This window comes from Trichomycterus rosablanca, chromosome 23 (genome assembly GCF_030014385.1).
Source record: "Trichomycterus rosablanca isolate fTriRos1 chromosome 23, fTriRos1.hap1, whole genome shotgun sequence".
NCBI classification, from domain to species: Eukaryota; Metazoa; Chordata; class Actinopteri; order Siluriformes; family Trichomycteridae; genus Trichomycterus; species Trichomycterus rosablanca.
In genome coordinates this window covers 17,244,739-17,271,947 of record NC_086010.1, presented here as the reverse complement: position 1 = coordinate 17,271,947, position 27,209 = coordinate 17,244,739, and the positions used below count along the sequence as shown (strand labels likewise).

The 27,209-nt window shown below is 39.0% G+C and overlaps 1 protein-coding gene and 1 long non-coding RNA gene across 13 annotated transcripts in view; one reads left to right on the top strand and one right to left on the bottom strand.

Moving 5' to 3' along the window:
- Positions 1 to 27,209, top strand: part of LOC134301022 (uncharacterized) — a 42,724-nt gene that overhangs the window by 613 nt on the left and 14,902 nt on the right. For 2 of the 12 annotated variants that reach the window (XR_010007401.1, XR_010007406.1), the window contains exons 3-6: positions 354 to 459; positions 773 to 847; positions 2,506 to 2,632; positions 2,794 to 2,978. This is a non-coding gene — a long non-coding RNA (uncharacterized LOC134301022). Of the gene's footprint in view, positions 1 to 353; positions 460 to 772; positions 848 to 2,505; positions 2,633 to 2,793; positions 2,997 to 3,654; positions 3,838 to 5,647; positions 6,034 to 8,212; positions 8,576 to 9,951; positions 10,042 to 12,819; positions 13,137 to 27,209 lie in introns of those variants that run through there. The other 10 variants (XR_010007402.1, XR_010007399.1, XR_010007408.1 and 7 more) reach the window with 9 other exon arrangements.
- flt1 (fms related receptor tyrosine kinase 1) lies at positions 154 to 27,209 on the bottom strand. Its single transcript, XM_062985536.1, has 30 exons — positions 26,978 to 27,209; positions 24,013 to 24,109; positions 23,394 to 23,605; positions 22,349 to 22,473; positions 20,008 to 20,170; positions 19,781 to 19,917; positions 19,506 to 19,677; positions 19,297 to 19,414; positions 18,404 to 18,573; positions 18,159 to 18,306; positions 12,775 to 12,895; positions 10,714 to 10,822; positions 9,798 to 10,103; positions 7,139 to 7,285; positions 6,497 to 6,628; positions 5,687 to 5,793; positions 5,430 to 5,565; positions 5,245 to 5,349; positions 4,982 to 5,095; positions 4,179 to 4,267; positions 3,638 to 3,752; positions 3,295 to 3,392; positions 3,087 to 3,209; positions 2,806 to 2,917; positions 2,499 to 2,598; positions 1,645 to 1,750; positions 1,473 to 1,567; positions 982 to 1,048; positions 732 to 823; positions 154 to 494 (listed from the first exon to the last, which is right to left on the bottom strand). Exons 1-30 carry the CDS (start codon positions 27,033 to 27,035, stop codon positions 350 to 352), a joined length of 3,819 nt encoding a protein of 1,272 aa, XP_062841606.1. The 5' UTR covers positions 27,036 to 27,209; the 3' UTR covers positions 154 to 349.

The following is a 27,209-nucleotide window of genomic DNA, read 5'->3' as shown; positions in this document are numbered from 1 at the left end:
AAACAACCCAGTAAAATAATGAATATATATCTATATTATATCTTATTTGTATGAACCATGTTTCCCAGAAAATTGTTTTAACGCAAACAAAAGTAATAATTTTTTAAATCCCAGAACACTTGCAATTGCAACAATTTTCTAGGTGCAGGGTGTGTGTGTGTGTGTGTGTGTGTGTGTGTGTGTGTGTGTGTGTGTGTGTGTGTGTGTGTGTGTGTGTGTGTGTGTGTGTGTTAGACTGTTGGATAGAAAAGAGCTCAGAGAAATGGTGCCTTTTCTAAAAGAGGTTCAGGGATGCTGTGGAATTGTGTGTGTGTGTGTGTGTGTGTGTGTGTGTGTGTGTGTGTGTGTGTTAGACTGTTGGGTAGAACATAGAGCAGTTATAGTCAGGAGGAAGAGAGCTGCTTCCATCAGAATCTGAACCACAGGGGGCTCTACTCATACAGGGCAGTGCTGTAGTAGGTAAGACTCTGTCCTGCCGCTGGCCTTTAAATAACCTGCAACAAGCAGTAAAGTCAGTGTTCAGTGTAAAAGTCAGAATTAATAATGATAATAATGATTTCTTAATCTGTGTATTTGAGTATGAAAATCAACACAAACTTAAAATGCTTAATCAGATGGAATGTAACAAATGCAACATTTATCAGGCAAATATTATCTTTATTATCCTGAAGTGTGTTATTATAACATTTTAGTAATTCCTGCATTCTGTCCAAATGCAGTTTTAGACTTACTTGGTTATGTTTTTGGTCTTGAACTTGTCACTCCATTTTAGGCGAAGGAATTCTTCAGAGGGGAGAACCATGCCACTGTCAGACTGTGAATCCTGAACAAGCACAAATTATACGATGTTAGTCAACATAAAGCAATGTGATTTCATTGTGTTTACCTGAATTTATGTGCAGTTGTCATGAATAGCAGTTCTTTCATTCATACTAAACAATGTGCATAATTTGTGCAATGTGCATGATTTGAGAACCATACATCTTGGACTTCTGAGTTAAAATCCTCTTCAAAGGTGGCAGTAACATCATTTTTGGTGTTAAGGTAGCTGGAAAAGATGAGACACACAATTATGTTTTTATATGGCTTGATTTTTTGTACATGCTCCTTACAAACAATAGCCTTCCAAAACTGTTGCAACAAAGTTGGAAGCATATAATTATTTTTATAAACCTGTTTGCAAAGGGTGTAGCTGAAACGCCTAGATAAAAACACTTAAGTGCTTCTTTTACAACAGCCTACTTAAATAAAATTTTGCCTTCCGTATATGTTGGTTTGGACCGACAGTTCAGTTAAAGAAGGCATTTTAGGACCCTACCAATATATAAGGTGGCTATTATATTAGCTATATATATTAATCGGCTAATAAATAGTTTTAGGACAAATAAGGTTGATATTGTGACAAGGATTTTTTGTAGCGATTTGTACCACAAATGCCATTCTGAGACAATTCTGAACAAAAGCACAATTACCTGTGGTTTCCTTGGTGTGTATCTCCGTAGTCCAGGTGCTCTGCACCACTTTCTTCAAACAGAAATGTGTTTATGGGAATGTAATCCTTCCCATCCTAAATAAAAGCCAAACATTACTACACTGGGTAAAACGTATTGATTAACAGCTGTGGGCATTAACATTATTGACTACCTGTAGGACTTGGGCCTGCAGCAGGTCTCCTAGTGTTCCTACTAGAGAAGTAAAGGTGGGTCTGTCTGATGGGTTTTTCTCCCAGCAGTCCAGCATGATGTTGTAGCTGCAAAAGAGACAGTATGTAGCAGTGGCGATTTCTGTAAGACTGAAGGGAAGCTCAGCTTCCCCTAAAATGTCAAAAATTAAATGGTCAAATATGTACAGTTGTGTTAACATTTCATTGACTACAAATGCATTAGAACACGTTCATCTCGAAGACGGGTTCGTTCAGAATCAGCTACTTATCACAAATCGACTGACTCGAACTTATACTGTACATTCCCGTAGCGTCAATGCATTTGCCCGCAGAAGCTGAGCGTCTCTTCACTTCAACGGGACTGCATGGAAAGGTTTTTTCATTGCTTTGAAACTCGCCGGTCATTGGATAAATGCCACGATTTTGTCAGGTCTGGACGCTGAGCTTCTGCAAGATGATTGGAGGATCAGTCGAAAGGCTGAATCCCGTTTTGATTGACAGCTATTTTGAGATCTACACCTTCACTTAATCACTGGGAGCGTCAGTCCCATCGCGGATTTTGCGAGTGAAGTCGAAAGACAAACTGCAACCCATTTCTTGGTATTTGCTTGAAAAGGAACGGAGGGCAGAATTTATGTATAAATAAATTGACACATTTTATGATGTAAGCCGACAATGAGCTTCCCCTCTTTGAAAGACCAGCAGCCGCCACTGGTATGTAGGTACGTTATAATAATAATGTAATAAAAGGTTATAACATAGGTAAATAGTTGATCTCGGCTGTTTACAGCCATGTATTGAAGATGGTTAGATAGAGATGTTTGTGTATACTCACATTTCAGGGGTGCTGTACTCTGGAGCACGCATTCGAGTTCCTTGTTTCAGTCTGTGACAAAACTCCTCATCAATGTTGAGCCCTGGATATGGAGATGCCCCTGTGTGCCACAAAACCCACCACAAAGACAAAAAGTAAATGTATTGAAGGATTCAGAATGATTAATGTTGTATTCAATCACGCTGACACATTTTCAGTTATGTTGCCTCATATTATATTACTAAGCTTAGAAATAGTGATGACGAAAAATAAAGCACTTGCTCTTCCTGATCAAAGCATTTTGTTTGTATTTAAGGGCTTTTCATACCCAGTGAGAAGATCTCCCAGAGCAGAACACCATAGGACCAGACGTCACTCTGAGTGGTGAAGACCTTGTCAAAGATGGATTCTGGAGACATCCACTTGAGTGGTAAACGAGCCTACAGAGCAAAATACATCGCAGCATAAACAACATGCTTACTAAATACATCATAACACCTAGTAAGTTCTAGAACAAAACATGGATGGCAAACTTCTCTGATGGTCATTCTTTAGGGTTGTGTACATAGAATAATAATGTAAATTAAATGCTGTTCTTTATGAACTTACATCTCCCTTGCGCACATAATCAGGATTTTTGTAGAGGTCTCGAGCCAGGCCAAAATCACAGATTTTAACCACATTATTTTCGGACAGTAGGATGTTCCGAGCAGCGAGGTCTCTGTGTATACACTGCAATACAAAGACAGTTGTTCTAAACATCACTTTAAACAAAAAGATCATTTAAGGATGCAGACGCATATACACAACTGTTTACCTTGCGTGAGGTGAGGAACTCCATGCCTCTGGCCACCTGGAAGCTGTAGGAGATCAGATCCACTAAATCTAAAGGAGTGCTTAAGTGGGAGAGCGATCCTAAATAGAAGAAACAACAGTTGTGTAATAGTTTAAACATAGCTGTTCTCCGGGAAAATGTTGTTCTAAATGAAATGACAATAATAAGATCTGTGACATGCAAAAAAAATGTTTACAAAAATTGCAACTGGGTATAGTTTCAAGAAAGCAGAAACAAATTACAGTGATTGACTTTCAGGTGACTTTCAGTGATTGATTTTAATCTCAATGAATAACATGAATAACTGGGTGAGTCAAATTCTCACCAGTGCTTTTTTCACAGACATCTCCCTCACTTTCAGATCCACTGCTAGCATTGATCTGGCTACTACACACACTTTCTGCACAGGTTATCCACTCCTCCTGCATTCCATCATCCTCCTTTTGTACCTGGGACTGAGTACAGAATAATCATAAAATAAAAATAATCCATTCAACCAAGAGTGATAAGATCACATGATTAAAACGGATGACTTATTTCAATACAAGTATGAGAGGCCTGTTAAAGGGGCAATGTGGGTGAGAAGGTAAAGCCAGAAGTGAAAAACCGTCACCCTGGAAACAGTGTTTGTGGTAAACAGAAAGCGAGGTTTTTCAGAGGGAAATGAGACAGGACATAAGAAAAAAAAAACCAACAACGATGTCCCTCCACCTAAAATACCCTCATACACAGTGGAGCCATATCAGGCTGACTGTAAAGACATAACAATGCTCAGCACAGCAAAATACAGCGTGTGACCCACACGAACCTGACGAGAACAAAAGAGAAAGTTGGAAAAGATTTAAAAGTGCGTGTGATGGACTGACCTTGTTCACTACAAACATGTCTCTCTTGCTTCTCAAGTACAACGACAGGTTGCCATACTTGCAATATTCCACAATGACCATAAGAGGACCTAAGAACAATAAACAATAAAATATGTAGCCTCAGTGAATAATTGTAAATAGATTTTCTCATATTTTAACATACTTTTCAAATTAAATGTAATTGGGTATTGGCATTCACCAAACACAAGCTTTTGACATTAACAATTTAACATAAATAATTAAATATTGAAAAAAACTAGAAACCAATTTATTGTTACATATTTATTATATCCAAAATGATCATCTTTTGACTTTGATAAATAGGCTATAATATGACCCTGAGAAATTATCCTGGATATTTTAAAAGACATTAAGAAGCCTTAGCATCATAACCCTATTTAACATGAAGCAAATAGTCAACAAATGGGACATTTTAATCATTTTCTAATTATTTTATTAAGTCAGTGGCATCTAAAACTGGTGGATAAAAATGGAACCCTGATCCTCATACTCATTCAACAGATATTAGCAAAAGCTACTAACAAGGCATTAAGCTGACATCTTGTGTCCATAAGGTGGTAACACATGAACTTGTTTGATGGTTGTAATTGATTATTTAATACACATTTAAACAGCACTTAATAATGTTATTTAAAATGTAAACAAAAACATTAAGTACTGCAGTTTATAATTTTACTGTTCTGAAATAATAGATCTATTTCCCTGTAATTTGTTTAGACCTTTTTAAGTCTAACAGCTTGTTGGTCACTGATAAATGTCAAGAAAACTTTTGAGTGACACACCTCCTGGTCTTGTACAGGCTCCCAATAGATTGACCACATTCAGGTGATGGCCAATATGGTTAAGAATCTTTAGCTCTGTCATCAAAGCCTTGTGCTCACTCGGTGTGGCTCCTTCTGCAAAACCAACAAAAAGTTCAGGATAGAAATGTCTAATAACATTTCTAATTACTGAGAAAATATTCACTGTCTCATAAAAATAGTGCGTCAATTAACTGTGCTGTGCTGCAGAATAGCTTTAGATGGTTTAATTACTTAGTGAATACCTTTCAACATTTTGACAGCGACTGTGGTGCAGCTGGTTGAGTTGCCAATACCAAAAGCTGAAGCTTGCATGACTTTGCCAAATGCTCCTCGTCCCAGTGGTTTTTCTGATGAGAAATGGTGTATAAACCCATGCCTTACTATTATATATACGTACATACATAAACACACATTTACACATGCATACCTAGCTGAAGCCGCTCCTGAGGAAACTCCCACTTTTCAGGATCATATTGAATCCTATCACAGTGCTCATCCAGAGGCCCTTCACCCTGGTGCAGTATGATTGGCAGGTACTCTGGCTTGGCATTTGTAGAGTTTGGCTGGAAGGGGCGTATAAAAGAAAGTTCCATCATTTGCCCAGATTGTACCTACAGTTGACACATTATTTCCGCGTGTTTGTAGGCTAGGTGTTTTGGATGAAAATGTCTGAGTGGCTGTTACCTGTCTAAGCTTGCGAATGAGGAGAGTAAGAAGCAGCCAGAAGAGTGTGGCCACCACACATGTGCATGCCAGCATGGGGATCTCCATAGAAAAGGCCTCAGTAGAGTCTACAAGGGTAACAAAACAGGAAACAAATACCTAAATCAGTGAGCTTTAAAAATAGACACTGGAATGTGTTTCTGTGGTAAAGGGCCCAGCATTTCTATCTGCTATATAATGTTTAGTAATACTTCACCTCAGGAATTTAAGTAACCAGTAAATGAGAATGGTGACATTTTCCAACAAAGCAGCGCCCATCATACAATTCTGCATCATTTTGCAGTCAAGTAACTGATATTCTAGTAAAACAGGGTGCTTTATAGGACTCACACTGTTACTTGTCTCATTATTTGATTGATACTTGAAGGACGCACTCCTAATTCATTATGATCTCTGTCCACTTCAACTGACAGCCAATTACACTAAATCACACACACTGACCTGCTTTTTCATCATTTCACATTCTCTTTTCCAAAGATATAGGAACAACTAAACAGTTTACGGGTTACAAAGCAGACGCTTTCCGTAGGAAATCAAAAAGGGAGACAGCTTCCTTCCTGACCTATCAGAACACAACAACAAAAGCCTCCACACTCCACAGTAGGCTCAGTGGCATCCGTTTGGAGTGAGAGAGACATAGAGAGCAAGACGAACTATAATTAATCTCACTCATTTACCTCCCTGGAATTGAATTATTCCTGGGTGGAGTAGGTGAGAGAAAGTCCATACAAAAGCTCAAGAGCTTTTACAGTAAACATTTAATTAGCTTACTTTCAACAGAAATGTAGGCCGAGCTCTCCACAGATCCCTTCTCATTGGTGGCCTCACATTTATACAGTCCCTGATCATCAATGGCGATGCGGTCAATATGAAGGCTACCGTCTTCTGGAGCCAGCATGATCCCTGGTCACAAAATTGGTTAATAATTTTTATTTATTTTTTTACAGCTGCATGAAAGTAAATATAAAACACTAGTCTATTCTGATATTGTGTAAAAAAGAAACAAATACAGTTAATAATTAAGGGGGGGGGGGAGTATATGTCATGTATACATATACTCATGTACTGTGCAATGTAAAGCTTTTTTTTCTGCATATCCCAGCTATTGTTTAGAAGCTGGGGTCAAATCGCAGGGTCAGCCATTGTATTATGCCCAAGGCAAAGCCAGGATTCAAACCCACAACCTTCTTACTGATGGCTCAAAGCTCTACCCACTAGGCTACTACTGTCCACATATCGTTTACATACAATTGTAGCCAAACACATTCAAATCAATACAGGGTCAAGGGCTTTTTAACAATGGCATCAGTCAGTGAGGGGGAGCCTGAATCAGCAATCTTCTGATTAACAGATCTGTACCTAAGACTGTGAGCTACAACTGTTCCAGCTCTCCCAAAAAAACATTTAGCTTACCAGACACCTGCTTGAGCCTCCTTCCATCCTTGTACCATGTAATTAGAGGTTTTGGCACTCCACTGGCAAGACATTGGAGAGTAACAGAGCTGCTAACATTCACACTGCAGTTACTGAGGTTCTGCAGCAGTACCGGGGACTCCAAAACTACAGGGAGGGGGCAAAGAGTAACATAAGTATTTGCTGTGGTTTCTTCATGAGAAAAATACATCATTTTCATTACTCTTGACTTTTTTTTTGCTTGATTGTTTCTATTGATTTCTGACTCTTTAAATGAATAAACTCATATTTAGGCTTTTAGTTCTATAAAAAGTATGTCTGTTTTGTACTTTTGTAGTAGAAAGGAACATAGAGCTTCTCTCAAATGGGGCTCTCATGTTCTAAAAGCTTGCTTCCTATGCTAAGGACCCGATTTACACTTGCATGATGTAATTTCTTTCAAACAGCGTACCATAGATTGCATATTTTTGTTAGTGTGCAGGAGTAAATATGTTGGCCCATATTAACAAGGCACTGAGTGATTTGCAGATCAGTGAATAGAGAACAAGTCTTATTTCTTTCATTCAATATTGTGGGTCAAAATGCTACTAAATCACTGACTGACAACGTTCTGGTTGTTTTAAGAACACACGTTTGTTAGGGGTTGGCTAAATACTTTTGTGACAGCTTGTTTTTGGACCGCCATGATATAGCAATACTAAATTTAATACCTCATATGTATAATGTTAAGTATAATGATGCATTTATGCAAAATTTGCCACCCCAAATGTGGTGTTATTTCAATTTTGTCATGTCTTTTTCAGAACAACAAACTTTTGTGACATGATGTAATGAGCCTCTTGTGTCCCCTTTCCCCACCCCTACCGAGTATGTTTCATTATGTGGCTGAATGACACATCCTCATTTTCACAAAATACTATTTGAGGAAGTCAAGTAGTGCTATATATGCATAGCACCGTGGGGGGGAGGAGGATTGGGGACCAAAAAAAGTCACCTCATGACGAGGTGATTGTTGTTCCGAATGTTTTCCTCTCTGACACAATTGATTATTGTCTCTTTCCTTGGTCGTGACAGTTGCTGATTGGCTGATTGTTCTCGGCCCACAAGAGAACATGGACACGGTGGGAAGTAGCATTGTGTGCTCTTCCTTCTGTCCAGCTCTCATTCCCACGTGAAAAAGGTGCTGCCTCGAACAGCCTTGGAGGGAGTGACTTCAGGAAGCTTGAACACTTAGTTCCCAAGGACCCCATCCCCTTGTCTTTCGTTCTCTCTGTCTTTCCTTCTTTCTTCTTCCCACCTCTCTGTATTTGCTTTATAGCACTTTGTGTGCATGTCTGTTAACACATCCTTATGTGACTCATACAGGGTATTTGTGTATTAGCCACTGGGTGTCTATTTGTGTGTTTCGAGAACAATTTAAATAGCTCCTGAATAGCTCTGCCGTTTCCGTGTTTTCTCAGTTTTTTTAAGGACATCTGGTGGGCAACCCAAAAGTATACCTAGGAAACAAGTCTAAACCTATAATTGTTTATTTTTAAAATAAAAGCCCTGGTTTTGGGAACACTGCATATTAAGGATTTTGACATTAGACTTGGTAGACCAAGGTCTCATTTTTTTATTCCTTTATATGGTTGTTGAGTACACTTTTATGCCTGTATATATCTTTCAACTATTATCAGCACTGCCTTTATAACATTAGTTAGGAGCACTCAGTTTGCTACAGACTTTGCAAAACAACAAGATTTATTTATTTTATTAAACAAATGTGACAATTCTGTTGTAAAAAAGCATGACACATTTAAAGCTGTCAAATTGTAATTTACAAAAGCATTTTTCTAGTTTATTTGTGGTTGTAAAATTTCTTTAAGTCTTTTGCCCAATTGCGTTTCTAGTTGCAACAAAGCTCTAAATTTAAAATACAAATTATTTTATTCCATACTACCCTGTGTTGCAGTGTGGTCTCAGTTCTAGGGAGTTCTGGATTTGTGTGGAAAGGCAACTTTGTTCACCCTAAACAGAGCTAAGACACACAGGTGTATTAGATGTCAATTATAAAATGATTTATGACACAGGTTGATATTAAGTTTGGACACTGTGTGCTGCTTACTAATGTTATAAAGGCAGTGCTGAAAATAGAGTTGGAAGGAAGTTGCAAAGTGATGACGTGAACTGTTGACATTAGACACAGAATATAGTTCTACATGCTGAAGCTCCCTAACACACTTTTGTTGTGTTCTGTTACTAATCTGACATTATCATGACCAAAGTTCTAACTACAATTTATTAGGATTGATGAGTGAACCACTTCAGTGCTTTAAAACAACTGAACTGCTTTGGTTATCATAGGCTCTAAACACTTTAGTATAGGACATATAGGACACATATGTTATATAAGTGCAGTGGCGTTATGACCAATCATAGCTAGTGGCTGTAACAGTTAGCCTGGTTTATTGTAATTTTACCAAATAGGTGTTAATTTATAGTTTGGTATACACTATGGGAGCTAGCCTATTTATCATATCAAGATTCTGTGTCTTTATTTTATGTTTTATATTATTTTCTATGCAGCCCGTACAATTACCAAACCTCTGCTATCTGCAACGCAACTTGTATATTGTAAATCTCTTTAAAACTCTAGCTCCATCTTAAAGATACACACCTGTAACTTCCACAAGTGCATCCAGATGTTTGTGCTCTCCTGTAAACAGGTGCGTAGCAGAGCAGCGGTACCTTCCAGAGTCTCGCACTGTCAGATTCTTTAACGTCAGCCGTAAAGTGACGGAATACTCTTCCTCTGTCATTCTTCCACCCAGATCTGAACCATTCACCATTGCCTCTGAGCCACCAGTCACTCTGTGCCATGTCATATTGGAATACAGGTGCTTATTGGCCACGCAGGACAGGTGAGCATCTCTCCCCTCTCTAGGCTCCTCTTCTATTGAAATGCTGAAGCTGTCTGGGACATCTTTAATTGGTGGGGAAAATGGTTTACAATGCAGATTTAATTATTAGGACAGGACAACTTCTGGCAGTAACTGATACATAAACAAAATGAGAAAACAACATGAAAAGCACTTTGGAGTTTTGATCAGGCTCATTTGTTTCATAACCTTTGATGCACAATCTTGAATAGCCATTGTCAGTAAAAGTGGCAAGAGAGCTTCGTTGAAAATAACTTTTATTTACTTTACCTATTTGAAATTTCCCATGGAAATCACTCGAGGTTTTCCTGATGGAAGATAATGTTTATCTTTTCCGAACACCACCAGGACTCTCCAAATAAAGCATGTTAGGCAGCATGGGGAAGCAGGCTGATAAGGAGCAGAGGTTCCTGTTCAACCCTTTCCGTCCCCAGTCACCCTGTAGACATGGCAACAACCCTCACGTACCACCATGGCCACCCTGGGTTGGGCATAATGTAAAACTGACAGAGAGAGTATCTGAGGTAGGGTGATGGAAGTGAGAGTGAAAGTTCTGAATAATAAGAGTCGGCCTACTATGTAATGACTTTATAATGGATCTGTGCTAAAAGCTGTGCAAGTGTTTTGTTTAATTGTTTGCGGTTCTAAAAATACCTGTTACATAGAACCGGATGTCCAGCTCATCTCTGCCCATTAAGTTGGAAGCAACACAGCGGTAGATGCCAGATATTAATGCCTTGCCAACAATTAAAACACCAATGGTCTAAGAGTCAAGAAAAGCAAACACACATACAAAACCTTAGTTCATTCCTTAGTTACATAAATAAACTATTATACAGTACAGTATTGTGCTAAATACAAAAAATAGAGTGAATGGATGGGGAATTGTTCATGTTATAGATTTAAACTAATTAAAAACAGTATATTTATTTGCACAATATGATAGTTGTTGGTAGCAGTTTGTTTATTTTTATTTGCACATTTGACCTTGCACAACAGTCTCTAGAGTTTACACAGAGTTGTGCAATCAGCATGAAACATACAGTGATTGTTTTCCAGGCAAAAAATGCTGGTTGATCAAAGGAGAACGGTCAGACTAGTTTAAGCTAACGGAAAGGCTTCGGTAACTTAATCACTCTTTGCAAAGCAGAAAAGTATTTTCGATGTTGATTATTAAAGCACATGGGCCGTAAAAGCAGAAGATTACATCCTCATATTGTTTTTCTTAGAAAACTATTCTTATTCCAGCACTGACAATAAAATTTTTTAACCAATCTCAACAACATTACTGCAACTAATATAGTCAAACTAGTACAACACAAACTATCTTGTCATTGTCGTTATAATGTAATTGCAGCGCATGAAATGGTCCACATCAGTAATGTTCGGGCGGGTTTGGTCTTATGGGGATAATCAAGATCCACATCCTGGTAGAAGGAGATGCTGTCCAGTGCTGAAGGGCAAGTAGTTTTATGGGTATAAACTTAGTGCAGATATAGAGAGGGAAGAATGAGCACTCACACAGTAAATAAACTGCATACATGTATGTGAGGTTCTTGTCTGGGATGAAGTATCTGGTGCATAAAGGCAGTTGCCAAAGTGTCAGTACAGTCTGGTTGAGTTTGGCTTTGTTCAGATGACAAATGTACATGTATGTAAATTGGCCACAGCAGGTATCAAGTTGACTGGCAGCCAGAGAAAAGTTCTGTTCCTCCAATATACATTTGTATCAAAAGCAAGGAAAGTACACTAAGCATCAGGTGATTGATTCCTTGCATTTTCTACTTTTTCTTTCAATTTAGTCATTTCCAAGTCCCCTGATTGTAATACTTCTGCTGCTTGCACCACCCGCTGCCCTGATCGAGGAGAACTAGCATTGACTAGGATCATTGCACTGACAGCATTGACTACAGCTGTGACCAGGATCACTTTCAGCAGTGCTGCAAACACCATAGTTGGGGGAATTTTTGTCATCGGACTATTTTATTATTATTTTAAGCTGTCCTGTAAACATGAACCACCTTTCTAAAGCAAGTTCTGGATTGATCTATTCCGGACTCAATATTTTCCTTTATTTTATTTTTTAGATAAAGAGAAATCTGGCTTTAAATATAATTTTACCAGCATTATGTAATATTTGGTAAGTTAATCCATCTGGTTGGACATTTTTCTTTTATGACAGTATAATCACAGGGACATTAGACATTTAGACATTTAAACTGCATGCATTTAAAAAATCTATTTAGAATTATGTAAAAGTCAAGTAATGCCAAGTAAGGTTGGAGTGTCAATTTGTGATAACCTATAAGTGCATGCAAAATTTCCCTAAAAGGATCCCCAGTGTAACACAGAGCACTTTTTAATTGTTTCACAAAATAAACCACACTGCCTCTTTTTTTACGGCGATAAAGGCTTGATCAGTGAAGTGTTTTATTGCCCCTCAGTGGTGCTCAGTATGAATGCCCCTGTGATTAATACAGGACAGACCTTGTTCAGTAGGAAACTGACTCATAGTTGTGAGGAAATGATATACAAAAGTAACGTAAGTAATACTACTGATGCAGATTTTGGGCGTTTGGCCATGCGGCACAGTTAATAAAACAAGAACCGCTCTGCTGTTTCCTGATTTCTCCAGAAACGAACACTTGAGTTATGTGCCTCAAACTGTTGGGAATAACTTTCCTTTCCAAAATGTCCACCCATCGGCGCACTTACCTTATTCTTTCCCTGCAACACTTCCTGTGTGTGTCTAATACTCAGGACAGGATTGAAGGTGGACGTGACTTCAGTCCTCTCGCTCACTATCGTCCAGGAGGAGGAAGCCGGCCCCTCACATCTTAACAGCAAAACCAGAAAAAGAAACCAAGAAAGAAAAAGGAAGAGAGAGGGACAGAACTTAGTTCAGCTGGGTTTATGAGCGTGAGTTCACACCACACAGGTGTGTGTGTGTGTGTGTGACACAGCTGCAGCAGGACAAGGGAACTCCGGAAATGTCTCATCATCTTTAGTCCCCTGGGAATTGAAATCTGTTTTTAGCAGTATTTTAGCCTCATTGATAAAATGTTTCAGTCGTGGGAGTAGTTGTAATGTGTGCTTTCTTTTATTACATTATTTTAAGGGTATTTTAGGTAGAGGTTGTTGCTGTGCTTGTGCATGTGCAGTCAGGACACCGTGTTTCTGCCAAAGTGTCCTTGTTCCGTAATTAGCAGCGTCCAGTGCTTGGACATGGTGTTTCTGCTGTCTCCGGTTTATAAACTTCCTCTTGTTCTTAAATCATCCCTGTCCTTAGTTCTACATTCCCAAAAACCGTTTCAGTTCATGCCAAACCCCTATGTCCCCGTAAGCCCTGTTGTGTGTGAGGTGCAGGGTGGTGCGTTTTGGGCATTTGTGAATGTGACTTCCCCCACCTTGCCTTCCCTGCCTCCCTGGCTCCAGCTCTTCTACACTCTCTGATTGCTTTTCCTCTTGGCAAAGATAGCGAGTGCCCATCTCCTGTACTCCCTTGTCCCACCCTGATCATCACACACACACACACACATACACACACACACCACTCTCCCACGCCTCCCAGGAAACATGTACGCACCAACACGTATGCACAACACTACACCTTCTTCCCCTCAGTGCTAATCAAACTTCTTTGACACACACACACCCATATCTGATCAAATGTCATATATTTTAAGAAATACTACATAACACTCACGTAGCACAAATTACCTAATAACATTCAACTAGCCACAGTACATAGAGCTATTTTATATATGAACATATTTAAGGTGTATTTGTAATATAAAATGTTTACAGGTTGCTTTATTATAATTGAGGCTAACACATAAGGAGCTGATGTTCATCATTATCAGCGGACGCTCAAAAGAGTTTATTTGTAAATAGATTAAATGATGCATTCAGAACTATGAATACATTTTTGAGAGGCCACGCTGGAATTTATTCACTGATGATCAACACCAGACATAGAGGTTAAAACCCAGCGACAACAATAACATTCAGAAATTCAGAATCTATACTATAAAATAATTAATCTCAGGGGCCGTGGTAGTTTAGTGGTGAAGGTACTGGACTAGTGATCAGAAGGTTACTGATTCAAGCCTTACCACCCCAAGTCGCCCTTGAGCAAGGCCCTTAACCCTCAATCGATTGCATTGCATTGGTCACCATTGTAGATAATGTGAAAATTTTAAAATTTTAGTTTTTCTACTGATAATGATAGTTTTTCCCTCCAGGGTGTGTGTGGTACTAATACCCAAATACACACCAACCCACGCACACTTACACACACACACACCACTCTTTGTGTGCCTGTCTACAGTATTAAGAACTAGGATCAGAGCATGAGGCATGAATTACTTTATAAATGTATTACCTTTAGAAATAATAAACACTCATTCTTCTGTGCGTTTTGAATGTGGATCTATTTAATCGGAAAAAGTTCCAAAACCACAAAGACCATAATTTACAAATGAATTAGATTTTTTTTAATATAAAACACATACATTTTATATAGCACAATCTTTACACAATACATTATATCAGCCTTCTTACATTATGGGCAATTACTAGCATTTACCGTAAGTACGTTAGTGGTATAAAATTATTAAATATTAAGTTTATATATTACTCATAGAAAATCTGTATAAAAAGGATAAATCACATGGGGACAGACCCGTAAAGTGAGAAACCTTAGTCATGCACCCAACCACACACACACACACACACACACACACACACACACACACATAAATGTGCACCTTGCAAATACTGACTCACACAGATAGGTAACATATTAAAGGAAAGACATTGGTCTTCTGTGCTGTGATAGTCACTGCAGTTTAATACAGTGATACAATGATAATACAATTCACTTAATTAATATAATGAAACATTGTAACTCTAATCAAAGTAGTCTCCGTCAGGGTGGTCCTGCCCCATCCACAGGTCATAACATGTTACTTAATAGTTTATAAGTAAAAATTTATTTAAATAATATATGACAGTCTTTGAGATATGCACGCTCCATTGCAATCAAACCAGGATAAATAACGTTCCATTCTTCCAGTACTCTCTCCGATGCTTAAAGAATCGATGTCAAAACTTGTGATGGTCCATTACGTTCCACTTTATGTTCCCCTTTAATTTGTGACCCATCTGATTATCCACACACAAATGCAAACACTCAAACAGTGATGTTCATTCAGCACAGAACGTGGCAATTTCCAATACTTAGTGTTGCCATTACCAGAAGATAGATAAATTGACACATGATGACATGGCATGACAGCAGTCATTAATTTCTGGTCCGTAAAGCCCTACACAGCAGGCGCTCCGGGCCAGCTCTAGAATTGTTCTGGATGTAATGTAAATTCCAAATCGTGAGCGAACCTCTCTCCTCGGCTCACAGTGACATGTTGATCCAGAATGCATTATCTAAACTCACAGCTTTTATGGATGTTAGAACTACAACGGGCAGGCTGGGGCCTGGAGACAGGCTTGGTTCATACATCCATTATAGTACCACTCCAGGACACGAATAAGCAAAGCAGCTCCAGTAAAGGGTGGGAAGCATGTGGGTGGCATTGCACTTGTTCTGGCTCAAAACTGTCTGTGAGAGATTATTGATGTTGCAAGAATATGTCCAAAGTTAGTTCCATGCTACACAGAAGTGGCCCCTCTTTCCTGACTGTATTATCCTTACCGTGGGGTCATGGTATCTGTGTTTCCCAGCTTGCACCTCTGCAGGTGCCCCTGATCCGCACGTCTTTCTCTGAAGCAACTGCAATGGAAACAGTCCAGACTCACGCAGGAGGGTGCCATAGACGTGAAGGGCAGCAGTGGTGTCTTGGAGGGAAGTCTGTATTGGAAGTCTGTAGGGGTAGCATTTCTGACAGGTTTCGGGGCTGAAGGGCAGTTGGATAAACACTTCTTGGGAAGGTGCAGTCGAGGAGGGGGGTGGTTGGAGATGCTGTTCAGGTTGGGGGAGGGTGGAGGCTGTGGAATGAGGGGGTCTCAAGAATAGATCAAGCCCTTGAGGAAGCGGACTGTGCCACGTTTGAAGACGCAGGGACAATCATGCTGCTGGGAAGCCGCCTCACGTCGGGGAGGAAGCCAAACAACGAGAGGAAAAGCGCTCTGATTTTCGCACAGGAAGCCTGTCTGCACCTCCTGCCCAGCTAAGATAAGAGTGCTGTCGTTCCCATGGCCGTAGCCTGGACCTGTTCAGCGCTAGGAGGCCGGCCCGGCCCACAGCACCACTCTCCCTGCACCTCCTCCGCCTCAGCGTCAGGCCAGCCGCGCCGGGCTGCTACAAAGAATAAGGGCCTCAGTCAGGAGCCTGCCAGTCATTAGCTCTCAATAACACTTTTATAACACCAGTTGAAATCATTAACACTTTTCACAAAAAAAACCCCCACAACTTATAAAGTACTGGTGATGTACAGATGGGTGACAAATTAAAGATAAAAACTTAATAAAATGTGTGCAGAGACATAACGAGTGCAGATGCTTCCAGATGTTTATAACAAAGCAGGTTACATTTTACCATGCTCTGTATCATATATAAAAAGCTGAGCAAGACGAATAGATCTAAGTGACTTTAAAAGATGGTTTATTATTTAGGCACAGATTGACAGATTGGGTGACTGAGAATGATTTAATTTGAGTTATTATTTAATTATTTATTAATCCACAGTTCTCCGATTCATGGAACATGATTTATGAGAAGGAAAATAATGTAAACCTAATTAAACAACTACAAATGCTTTTTATCATCAACATTAAAACACCAGTTGAGGGAAAATCTTTATAAAGAACGATTTACGTCTAATACACTTATAAAGAATCAATACCTACGTGCATTAAAGCTGTTTTACTTTAATTTGTCACCAATCTGTGTGTTTACATAGTCCTCTCAGTAAAGTAAAACATATTTACACCAAGTAATATTTAAGAAACATCTAATTAAACTCATTAGTGCATAAATGAAATGCTACCGCACCAGTTTAGTTGTTGATCATTTCAGTACTTTTTGTTTAATTCAATGACCATTTTATTAATGGTATGGTTATGTATAGCATGGCAAAATATAAATTACTGGCAGAATAATATATACCTGTATATATACCGTAAAAAGTTAAACCTACACTATATGGTCAAAATTATGTGGAGACTTGGCCATGTACTTGTTGGACGTTCCATTCCAAAACCATTAGAATAATTGTGTCTCTAATAGCCTCCACATTTCATGTTTTAACAATTTAGATCAAATATAGTATCAAGCTTGATTTTTTTACTTTGTCTTAGCAGGTGTGTGTGTGTGTTGTTTGAGGATTGTCTTTTGTAAATAGTGCTGTACTGGCTTTTTCTTCATGAGAATGCTAAATAGTTTGTAAAAGCCGTGACAGGATGTGCCTGAGCAATCAGAATAATAAACAGGTTGCATTCTACAGGGGAAGTTCATTAAATCATAGCGTTTGATTTAGAAACTAACTGGTCTCTTTTGAAGTTTTTTTTCTCTGCTCTTTTAACTCTGAATTACATGAAGTTCTATGACTGTACCAGGCACACAAACACATACAAACACACACACACACACACACACGAAATGAATAGACACACACATGAAAGACCTGTGGAACATCTGTTTGAGAGGCTAAGAGGAAACCCTGTCTGAACTCACGCTGAAATAGACAAAACATGCCTCTATTCACAAACAAATAGACATGTACGTAAGACACCGTTCCTACTAACATGGGCAAAAATAAACTCCCCATACACACTATGACCAGGTACAGAGTGAATAGTACCTGTGGTGTTTATTTTTAAAATATAAAGAGTCGCAGGACGTTACGACATGTTGAAGTGTCTGACTCTGTCTACAAGATTAGGATGTAGAATCTTTTTATCCATATTTTGCGGTGCTATTGTGGTTGAATGCACCACATTTGGCTTGATTTAGTCCATCAATCTAACCTCTCCAGAATATATGCTGGTTAAATTCATGGTTGTAATAAGTTCACCTTTGCTTTTAACACAGATAACCTGTATTAGATAAATTTACATTGGTAAGGTAGGAGGGTACCTACCGGCTTTTAGTCGGGCAGGGTTGCCAGAGCCATTGGATGCGAGGTAGCGGGACACCATGGGCAGTGCACCGAAGGGCTTGTCTGCTAGATCGCGGCACTGTAGCTGGCTCCCTCATCGCTACAGCTTTCTCCCCAATTTGAGGCTTTACTGTGAGTAAAAAAAATCAAATAGCCCTGAAATGAATAACTGAATTGCTAACTTGGCACATGATGTATCTTTGCCAACAGCCTTGAGTCAAGCTTACCATTTACCACAAGTGAGAGAGTGAGGTTCTGATGAAGGCCGAACCGCTGAATTCTAGTGAGAATAGTGTAGACCCCTGCATCCTCCTCTGCAACATCTCGAATCACCAGAGAATGGCCATCTACATGGTAACGTGAACACTGCTCAGCTGCCACCATCCCATCTTTCAGCCTGGATGTCAATCAAAGAGTGATATTTGTGAATAATCTACATAAACTAAAATATGTGGATATTATATTGAATATCTGCATATGGGCGACAAAACTAACAACATAAGTTGTCTTGGTATGGGTAATTGGGCCACCAAAAGCTACCAGAACAGCTTTAATACACCATGTCATAGATTCTACAAATCTTTAGAAATAGTTCTTTGTTGTTTACATAAGTCACATTAAAATTCTAAAGTTTACAAAAAAATTACTAATATGCAGATATAAAATAATTCACAGCACTATATTGAAATACCATTGCATCAGTAAATATTACAAAACTAATGTAGTAAGGTAGGATAGCGCTATGAAAAAGAGCTGGCCAACATGTTTACCAGAATGACCAAAACTGGGGGTTCAAATGGTGTTTAGGTGGAATTCTTAAGCAATATTATTCACAAAACTATACAGGTTATACATCTATTTAATATTTTGAAATATATCTAGTGACCACTGGCCACAGTGGCTGCAGATTTTCATTTCGGCCAAGTAGGAGCAACATTTGATTCTAATTGTGTAGTTATTTGATCTAGGTCTTTAAATCACTAAGACCAAGACCAAGAAGTGGAGTCAGGCTCCTACTTGAAATGAAAACCTACAGTCAATGTGTTTTTATGGAGAATTCACACATCATTTGTCTGTAGACACTATTGGATAGATTAAATAATTGTGATAAAATTCTTACCATATAACCTCAGGTTCAGGGAAGGCCTGTAATTTGGGGGACAGACGAAATGATTTCTGCCCTGCATAAGCGCGCACCACTTGACCATTTCGCTGCTTTAGCCTGATAAATGGTTGGTCTGAGAAGACACACACATACAACCATTAGAGAAACATAAAGAGCAGACTTTTCTTATTTGTGTCAACATGATGAGGTTTTTAAAAACTTACCGTGAACTATAACCGAGGTGTTGACCTCTCGCTTCGCTGGACCACTTGTCACATAACATTTGTAGGCTCCTCTGTCAGCCCTCTGCAGTTTACGGATGGTGAGGACACTATAGAAAACCACGTTGGTCCTGCTTTGCGTAATACGCCTGCTGATTGAGCCTGTATCATTGGCCTACAAACAGAAATAATGTAGAAAGTTGCAAAGCTGTGTAAGATGGTAATCATGTGGACTTATAAGGCTTAGATTATTTTTCACAGCAGAAGGTTTGACTTACCTTTCCAGGGTAGCTCCAGTTGATGTTCACCCTGGAGTTCAACTCAGCTGTAACAGTGCAGTTTAAAGCCAGCCGTTCTCCCTGCAGAGCTTGAACCAAGCCAGTGCTGTTTAAATATACATCCTGGATTTTGTTTACTGGAGAGATTGGAATAAAACAAAATTATACAGAGACTAAATACAGAAAATGTCACAGATAAGTAATTATTGATACGTGTGCAGACCTACCCGGTCTGTAGGTCAAGAAGTTATTGGTGTATTTAGTCCCATTGATTATAGTTTCACAGGAGAACAGACCGATGTAGAAGTATGTGGGGCTGCGGATGACAAACCCCTTTCTGCTATTCCAAATGATGTTCCTTTGGTCACTCTGAATCCTTCGGTCAGGAAACTGCAAAGATTAGAACACACTTCTGTCAGCTGAGCCATGTAATGCTTACATCACTCATATTAAACTTTCCCAAAGTGTACTTTAACACTATATTGCCAGCAGTATTGAATACAGGTTTGGTAACACCGTCTTCCAGCAATTCTTGAAGAGTTGTGTGATGATTTTGTTTTCTTTCAGGTTCAGGGAAGGAAATGTTTACTGTAAAGGGCCCAGCTTGGAAGGGCCCAGCCCTTTCTCAGGGGATCAGGTGAGAGACCGGGTTATACTCCCCTCTCCCCATGCAGCATGAATGTTTTGGGTAAGACCCTGTGCTTTCATAAAGGTCCTACAGAGCTAAAGTTTTCTGGTAAATTCTTGGATCATAACCTCTCTTCTCAAAGGATTTCTTGTACAGCGCCTGAGAAGCTTTAGAATGTGGAAATGTCACTTAAGTCCTTCTTGTCGCATCCTGTTACTACAGGATATGGACACTGCGTCTCGTTCCCTTAGGTCAACCTTTAGAAGGGCCCTTTTGGCCACTTTCACCGCTTCTACAACAGCTTGGTCCCCAGGGTATTTTTTACCATGCAAGAGGTACAAGATTAAAGATATTTGCCCGAGCTCAAATAGGCTTTCCGGATACAAACACTTGAGTACTGTGTGTCAATCCATGTTCGAGTGGGAGGTGGAGGTGGCCTTGTATTGTTAGACTGATTACCTTATGTGTAAGGTCAAGACGTAGATAAACAGACCAAACCAAAATTAATTACGATGCGTTTGTATCCCCAAAGGGAGGAGAAGCATGTCATATTGCTGACAGTTTCCCAAAACAGCTCCCATCCTGAAGATGTAGCCTGATGCAGTTCAAGAGGAACTGATCCCTTTGCTTCACTTCACTTTGTGTCCAAATCTAAAATGTATCCTGAATGTTTAACTTTTGTTTTAGCAGTGACAATTAGGAAAAATTGCTGGGACTGTTGTTGCCAGTAGATTCTTTTAATAATGATCTTTTATCGTGAGGCGAAGATAGATTAGAATATAACGATTATTTTAAATAGTGTTTAGAAAATGACTGACGTGACGCATCCATCTGCAGAAAACATTAACATTATTCCTACATCCTGACTCCATCTCCACTGCTGAATATAGTGCCAACAAAACAGAGGAAGCCGGGGGCGCCACTTGCCCTGCCTGATCGCCAGGTATCTGTGTCAAACAGAGGCCAGCGAAGGACATTTTTTGTACACAAACACATAGCCGTGCTTACACACATCCTCCTTTACACCAACATACCCATGCGTCTTGCCCGCCTTGTTGGCGCAGAGCCAATGGCAAGACAAAAACCTTATTGACTGAGTTATTGTGAATGGAGTTGTTGCTGAACAGGCATTGCAAAGTTATACTAGGCAAAAGTACACAGCAAAAACTGTAGCAATCAAGTTTTAAAACAAATCATGGTTTAGATCAAATGGCTTATTTAAGATGTTATTTAAGTTATTTTAAACAGGTGCAGATGGTGTTGAAGTAAGAAGAAAGTAAGATACATTTGTAATGTGTCTTAATAAAGTGCCAAGCTTACTGAAATAATGGGACCCCATTGCTCCAAAAGGTTGAGCTAACACACCAGCCCAAATATTCCATTGGTTTGTAATTGATTCTGGTCTGGTGACTGTGAAGGCCAAAGCATATGATCTACATCAGCTTTATGCTTATCAACCCCCTAGTAACCCCGTAATTGCCTGCAAATGGGAACATTGTCATCCTGGAATATGCCACTTTCAGCTGGATACAGGATCAGTCATAATAACTCTGCATTGATTACAGGGACCTTTTCCTTTAAGTGGACAAGTTACCAAATTAATGTACCAGTACCAATAATGTACCAAATATGAATCCAGTGTTTACTGGTTAGCCACCAGACCCTGATTCACAAGAAAAGAACATCTCAAAGACTGATGTTAATGGATATAAACCTTAATAACCCAAACTTCTACCAGAGGACAAGCTGAAATTTATTAATTAGAAAATAAAAAGCAAAGCAATTAATGAAAAGGCAGGATAATAATGGAGCTTGTTCAGGAGCTTGTACTGACCATATTAATGACCTTGATAATGACACACGTCTGTCCAATCTTGTTATTTTTGGAAGAAATATCAGTACACAACACAGATAAATAAGGTAGCTTCTGAAGTTCTCACCTTGACCAATGAGACTTTTGTGTGAGGATTTGTAACCTTGCAGGGAAACACTAGGAATTGTCCTTCCTTCATGTAGACCACATCTGGGATCTCTTTCTGCACCTTTACAAATGGCTGCTGACTATCTGAAACCCAAACACTGGGGTCAAGAACAAACATGTACATTGAGAACACACCATATATAACAGCAATTCAGAGTCAGCAAGAAGCTCTGCTGGTTATCAAACGCTCTGTGTTCTTGCTAGGCTTGGTTGCGCTTTCTGTTCATGCTGCAGTGGCATTGAACGAGTCTGGGTGTTGTTCGCTCTATTGTTTCTTACTGAAGCATTCTTAGAGGAAAGATAAAAAAAATGTCTGAACATTTTAACAAAAGTACCCCAAGGACTGCTGGATGCTGGGGCTTCCTTAATGTGCTTTGATTCTGTAAAAAGAGGCAGGGAGAGGCTTAATAGACATGTTCACAAGAGCGATTAATGGTCCTCAGGGGGCTTGTTGGCTTAGTAGGCACACCTTTATACTGTCCAAGGGACCTTCTTTTGGTGCCTAGCCTCCTGTGACACATCGTCAGAATGAGGTAAGCACATATGCCTCTAGATGCTCAGTTCGAACCCCTTGCAACCTTACAAACACTTTACCAAAAGACATGCCTTCCCCCCCCCCCCCATGATCAGCACAGGATGCGGACAGGGAGGCTGAGCAGAGGAGATAAGGCACTCTGTCCTGGGAAAAGCTGCCCAGAATCTGTGCCTTTCGACAGCCGGGTCTATTTCTGGTCCCCAAAAAGCAGCTCTTTAGAAAGTTCCAGGTTAAATATAGACAAGGAGTGAGGAGACGATAAAACGTGCCAGATGCTCACTTAATCGGATATGCCGCTCTGGGAGAAAATGGTGTTTAGATATTATTGGCTTCCTAGGACTTCCTGTTTAGCTCTAACAAAGAGAGGTGGCCAGTAAATAGGCCTGACCATGAAGCAGAATTGACTTGCATTCCTCCAGGATTTCTGATAGAGATCAGTTGACTGTGAAAGGTACTTAAAGCCTCTTACCTGTGATGAAAACGTAGACGGAGGTGTTTTTGCGCTCCTTGTGGGCGTAGTGGCAGCGGTAGGAGCCTGTATGCTCGGCTAAGACGGGGCTGATGGTCAGACGGCTACAGTAATGGTTTGCTTTTCGGCCGCAGTAAGATTTCTGCACGCTGACCCCAGGGTAATCTTTAGGCACGCCTGAAGGAAGCACCCACTCCAGTTCCCATCGGCCCCTGAAACATCAGAGTTTTATGTTATCCCATATGTTTTGCACATGGGTGGATGATGATGGGTGACACTTCTGTGAGTGTACAGTGACAAATATAAATAAATCTTTAATGTATAAAACTAATATATAATCAAGCATAAAATATATAAATAATAAAGCATGAGTCTTGGGTTAATCAGATTTGAAGGATTGTAGCTATACGCTAGATCATTTCCCGGCCTGTCCAGGATATTTTGTCGCCTTGTACTTGGATATTGCTGGGTGGTGCCAGACCCATCATGATCTGGATTATATCAGTATCAGCTTTTTTGGCAGCTTTCTTCACACTGAATTATCTATTCTAGTATAAAGCAAATCGGTCATGCATGCTTCTAGTCAACTGGTGTAAGTCACAAACTCTTAATAACCCACCTGCAGTTCAGTTGCAGCATCTGATTCTTCTCCAGGACAAGTTGTTTTTCTTTCACATCCAGCACTGGTGAGTTAAACCTTCCTTTAGTCTCTGTATCTTTAAAAGAGAAAAAAATTCAAGAAGGTTAATACTATACAAATGTATGAGGCACACGGTGCAAATGTATATGTAAATGTATTTAATTATTGTTTCATTGTAAAGTTCATTTAGTGAATAGTAGTCAGAAAACCAAACATTTTACAGTATTACAAAATTATTATTATTGTATTTATATAATAATAGATTCACATTAGAATAATTCTACTATCCTAACACATTTATCTGGAGTAGTTAAGGACGATTTACAACACTTACTACACAAGCTTTTTAACCAACTTAAATGAAGACGGAAGTTTGGCCTGCATGGTTCAGCTCTCAGAAACTCAAAATGTGATTCCAAAAACATCCTGGCCCATATTTTGCAGGGTGCTTTTACCATTAAAACTCACATTGTGATGCCAAAAAACATCCTGGCCCATATTTTGCAGGGTGCTTTTACCATTGTCTATGCCAAGCCTGCAGCTCCATTTCCTCGCCACCATTCACACATGCTGCCTATACATTAAGCTGCTGTTTCAATTTCAAGAAGGAAGCCGAGTCCATTAGTTCCACACGACATGAAAGGCAGTATAATGGCTGGCTGCCCAGCTCTCAATCAGCATATTCCGTAAATTTAGGGGCCCTCCAACATGGGACTTTATTGCTAATTAGATTGCAAAGGTCGTGGCAGCTTTAACATGATGTTTGCATTTATGTTCTGTGTGTTGTGTTGTTCGGTGAATTTGAACAACGGTGAAAAGGAAACATTATTTCGTTGAACGTTTAGTACGAGCTACAATAAATACCTGAAAATCTGAGATAATATAAATAAAGGGGAGTCAGTAAATCATCACCAGATATCATCGTGTGTGTCTAAAGTTGGACAAATTGTCTGCCAGACTAATCTGGGTCAAACCAACAGTAAATGAGCATGTTTAATAAATTATAGGCATGATAAAGTGACCTGGATAAAATAACTATAGTGTGTTCATTTGTGCTAGAATAATAAGTTGCAAAAATCCAACACAGTGCACTAAACAGGCCTGTATTTTATTTACTTAAAAAAAAAAAAGCCGAATTTTGTTTAATTAAATAATTACTTCTAATTAATTTAATTTAAATGTTTGCATTATTTATGCATAAATAAATGAAATCACCCCCTTTTATAACAAAAATAAGGAAACTAAAGCCGAACATTGTGTAGATGTATTTTGTGTATTTGGAAATTATGACATTATGAAGAGTTCCCGCCTTGGGCACAGAATTTCCCCGTGGAGCCGGACCCACCGCGACCGCGATGGAAATGAAATGAAATGGAAACAGGTCTACACGGTTAAATAAAGTACATTTCGATTTTTCTCAGTGTAAAAGGTTTATCACGCTCTGTAATTAGTTGGATTGTGCTAATTGTAGTTTAAATGTCACGACCCGGAGTCACAATTTATAAAGAGATTCAATAAACTAATTGTTTATAACTGATTCAGTATGATTTATCAATCAAGCTTTTGGTGATTAGAAATCGATTTCTCATTATATGTGTGAATGGAACTGATATCAGACTGGGATTCTCTTCTTATCCATACACCATACTTTATTATTTTTCTTTCCATTGTGTTTGCACTAATGAACTGACTGGCATATGTGTAAATCAGGGTTAAAATCCTCCGTCCAGTACAAAGCGGAGGAGTGCAGCGAGTTTGCCCCCAGATTTCCTTCCCTCGGGGGGGTCTGTTTTAGTCATAACCACTGATTAGCAGCCGCGCACGTCCAAAGTTTCCTCACGGTGGTCGTGACCTCCAGAGTCATTTATATAAAAGTCATCAAACTCAGGAAATAAACGCCCTCCGACTGACCCAGGCAGAGCCTCCTTTATATACACTAAAGAATTTATCCTACTTTGTGTTTTATATATTATAAACTGTAAAAATAACACGTGATTTACCATGTTATAAATCATTATTATAAGAAACATAGATTATTAGTAAATGTAATATAAAATATAATCAACTTTTTGGGGCTTTTTCTTTTTCCTTTTTATACTAGTCCACAATAAATATAAAACAAAACTTAAACTCTTAAAGTGTAAATGATTTACCATAGTGTCACAGTGTTGAATAAACTTCCAGTTTTACAGCAACTCTTAGTATTTGAGTCCAGTTCAAGTTTTGTAGGTATTCATTTATTACTGGGTGCCTTTGTATGATCTGTAACTTGCCTTCCTTTACCTAAGAAAATTATTGCAATTGTAATACGTCGTGTTTTATATATTGATAAGATTTATTTTCATATAATCACTAGACTATAACAGTTAGAACTATTAAAGTAAAAGCCCAATATTTAGGGAATTCATACTTTTGAGGTAACACATTGCAGAGAAAAAAATATGCAATGTACATTTTTGTTAGTTTTCTTTATTTGTGACTGTACACCAGGGTTAATGGGTTAAAATAGTATTAAGCATCAAGCTCTTACAATGCTGAACTGGATAAATATTGCAAATGTAATTTACTTAATTAATAAGCAGCATTTCTGTGTAATAAAAAAATGGGTTTTTTCAATACTTGAGACTTTATCTGTTAAATACGTTCATATTTTGTTTAAACTAAAAGTCTGAGAAAAGATTTACTTTAAATGCTTTAAAAGGTTGGCTCTTTTTTAACTCAGGCTTCTGGTTTTGCGCTTCACTAATCAGTTACGCATTTCTAAATACAATCACACATAACTAACCGGTTGCTGTGAAATAAAAATAAAAAACTCTACATTACATTGTAACCTCTGAGTAAAATCTATTAAATATTCTAATGCTTTAAATGTGTGTATTTTAATGCACTGAACATGTACATTTAAATGGGTATAACATTAAATTCCAGTGCGCGTTTTACTTACCTTTGGCCAGGACGCGGCTCGACAGTCCACAAAGCATCAATAAAAAGATCTCCAGCATTTTCTCAGTGACAGAAGTTCCTCAGTAGGAAATCACTTCTCCTTCTTAGAGACTTAGTACTACACAGTACTACACTGTACCCCACAACACAGCGCTGTACCCCACTGCACCGCACCGCACCGAACTGCGCGCTCCTCCGGTTATAATCACTTAAATTCTCCCCTGGTTTTACGC

What these genes read in the sequence shown, in the direction of transcription:
- flt1 (XM_062985536.1), bottom strand. Translation starts at nt 27,035, where the DNA reads ATGCTGGAGATCTTTTTATTGATGCTTTGTGGACTGTCGAGCCGCGTC. An exon ending in CACCTCGGTTATAGTTCACG is followed by an intron (nt 19,415 to 19,505) that starts GTAAGTTTTTAA and finishes GTGTCTTCTCAG; the next exon opens with ACCAACCATTTATCAGGCTA. An exon ending in TGCACTTGTGGAAGTTACAG is followed by an intron (nt 7,286 to 9,797) that starts GTGTGTATCTTT and finishes CCCTCCCTGTAG; the next exon opens with TTTTGGAGTCCCCGGTACTG.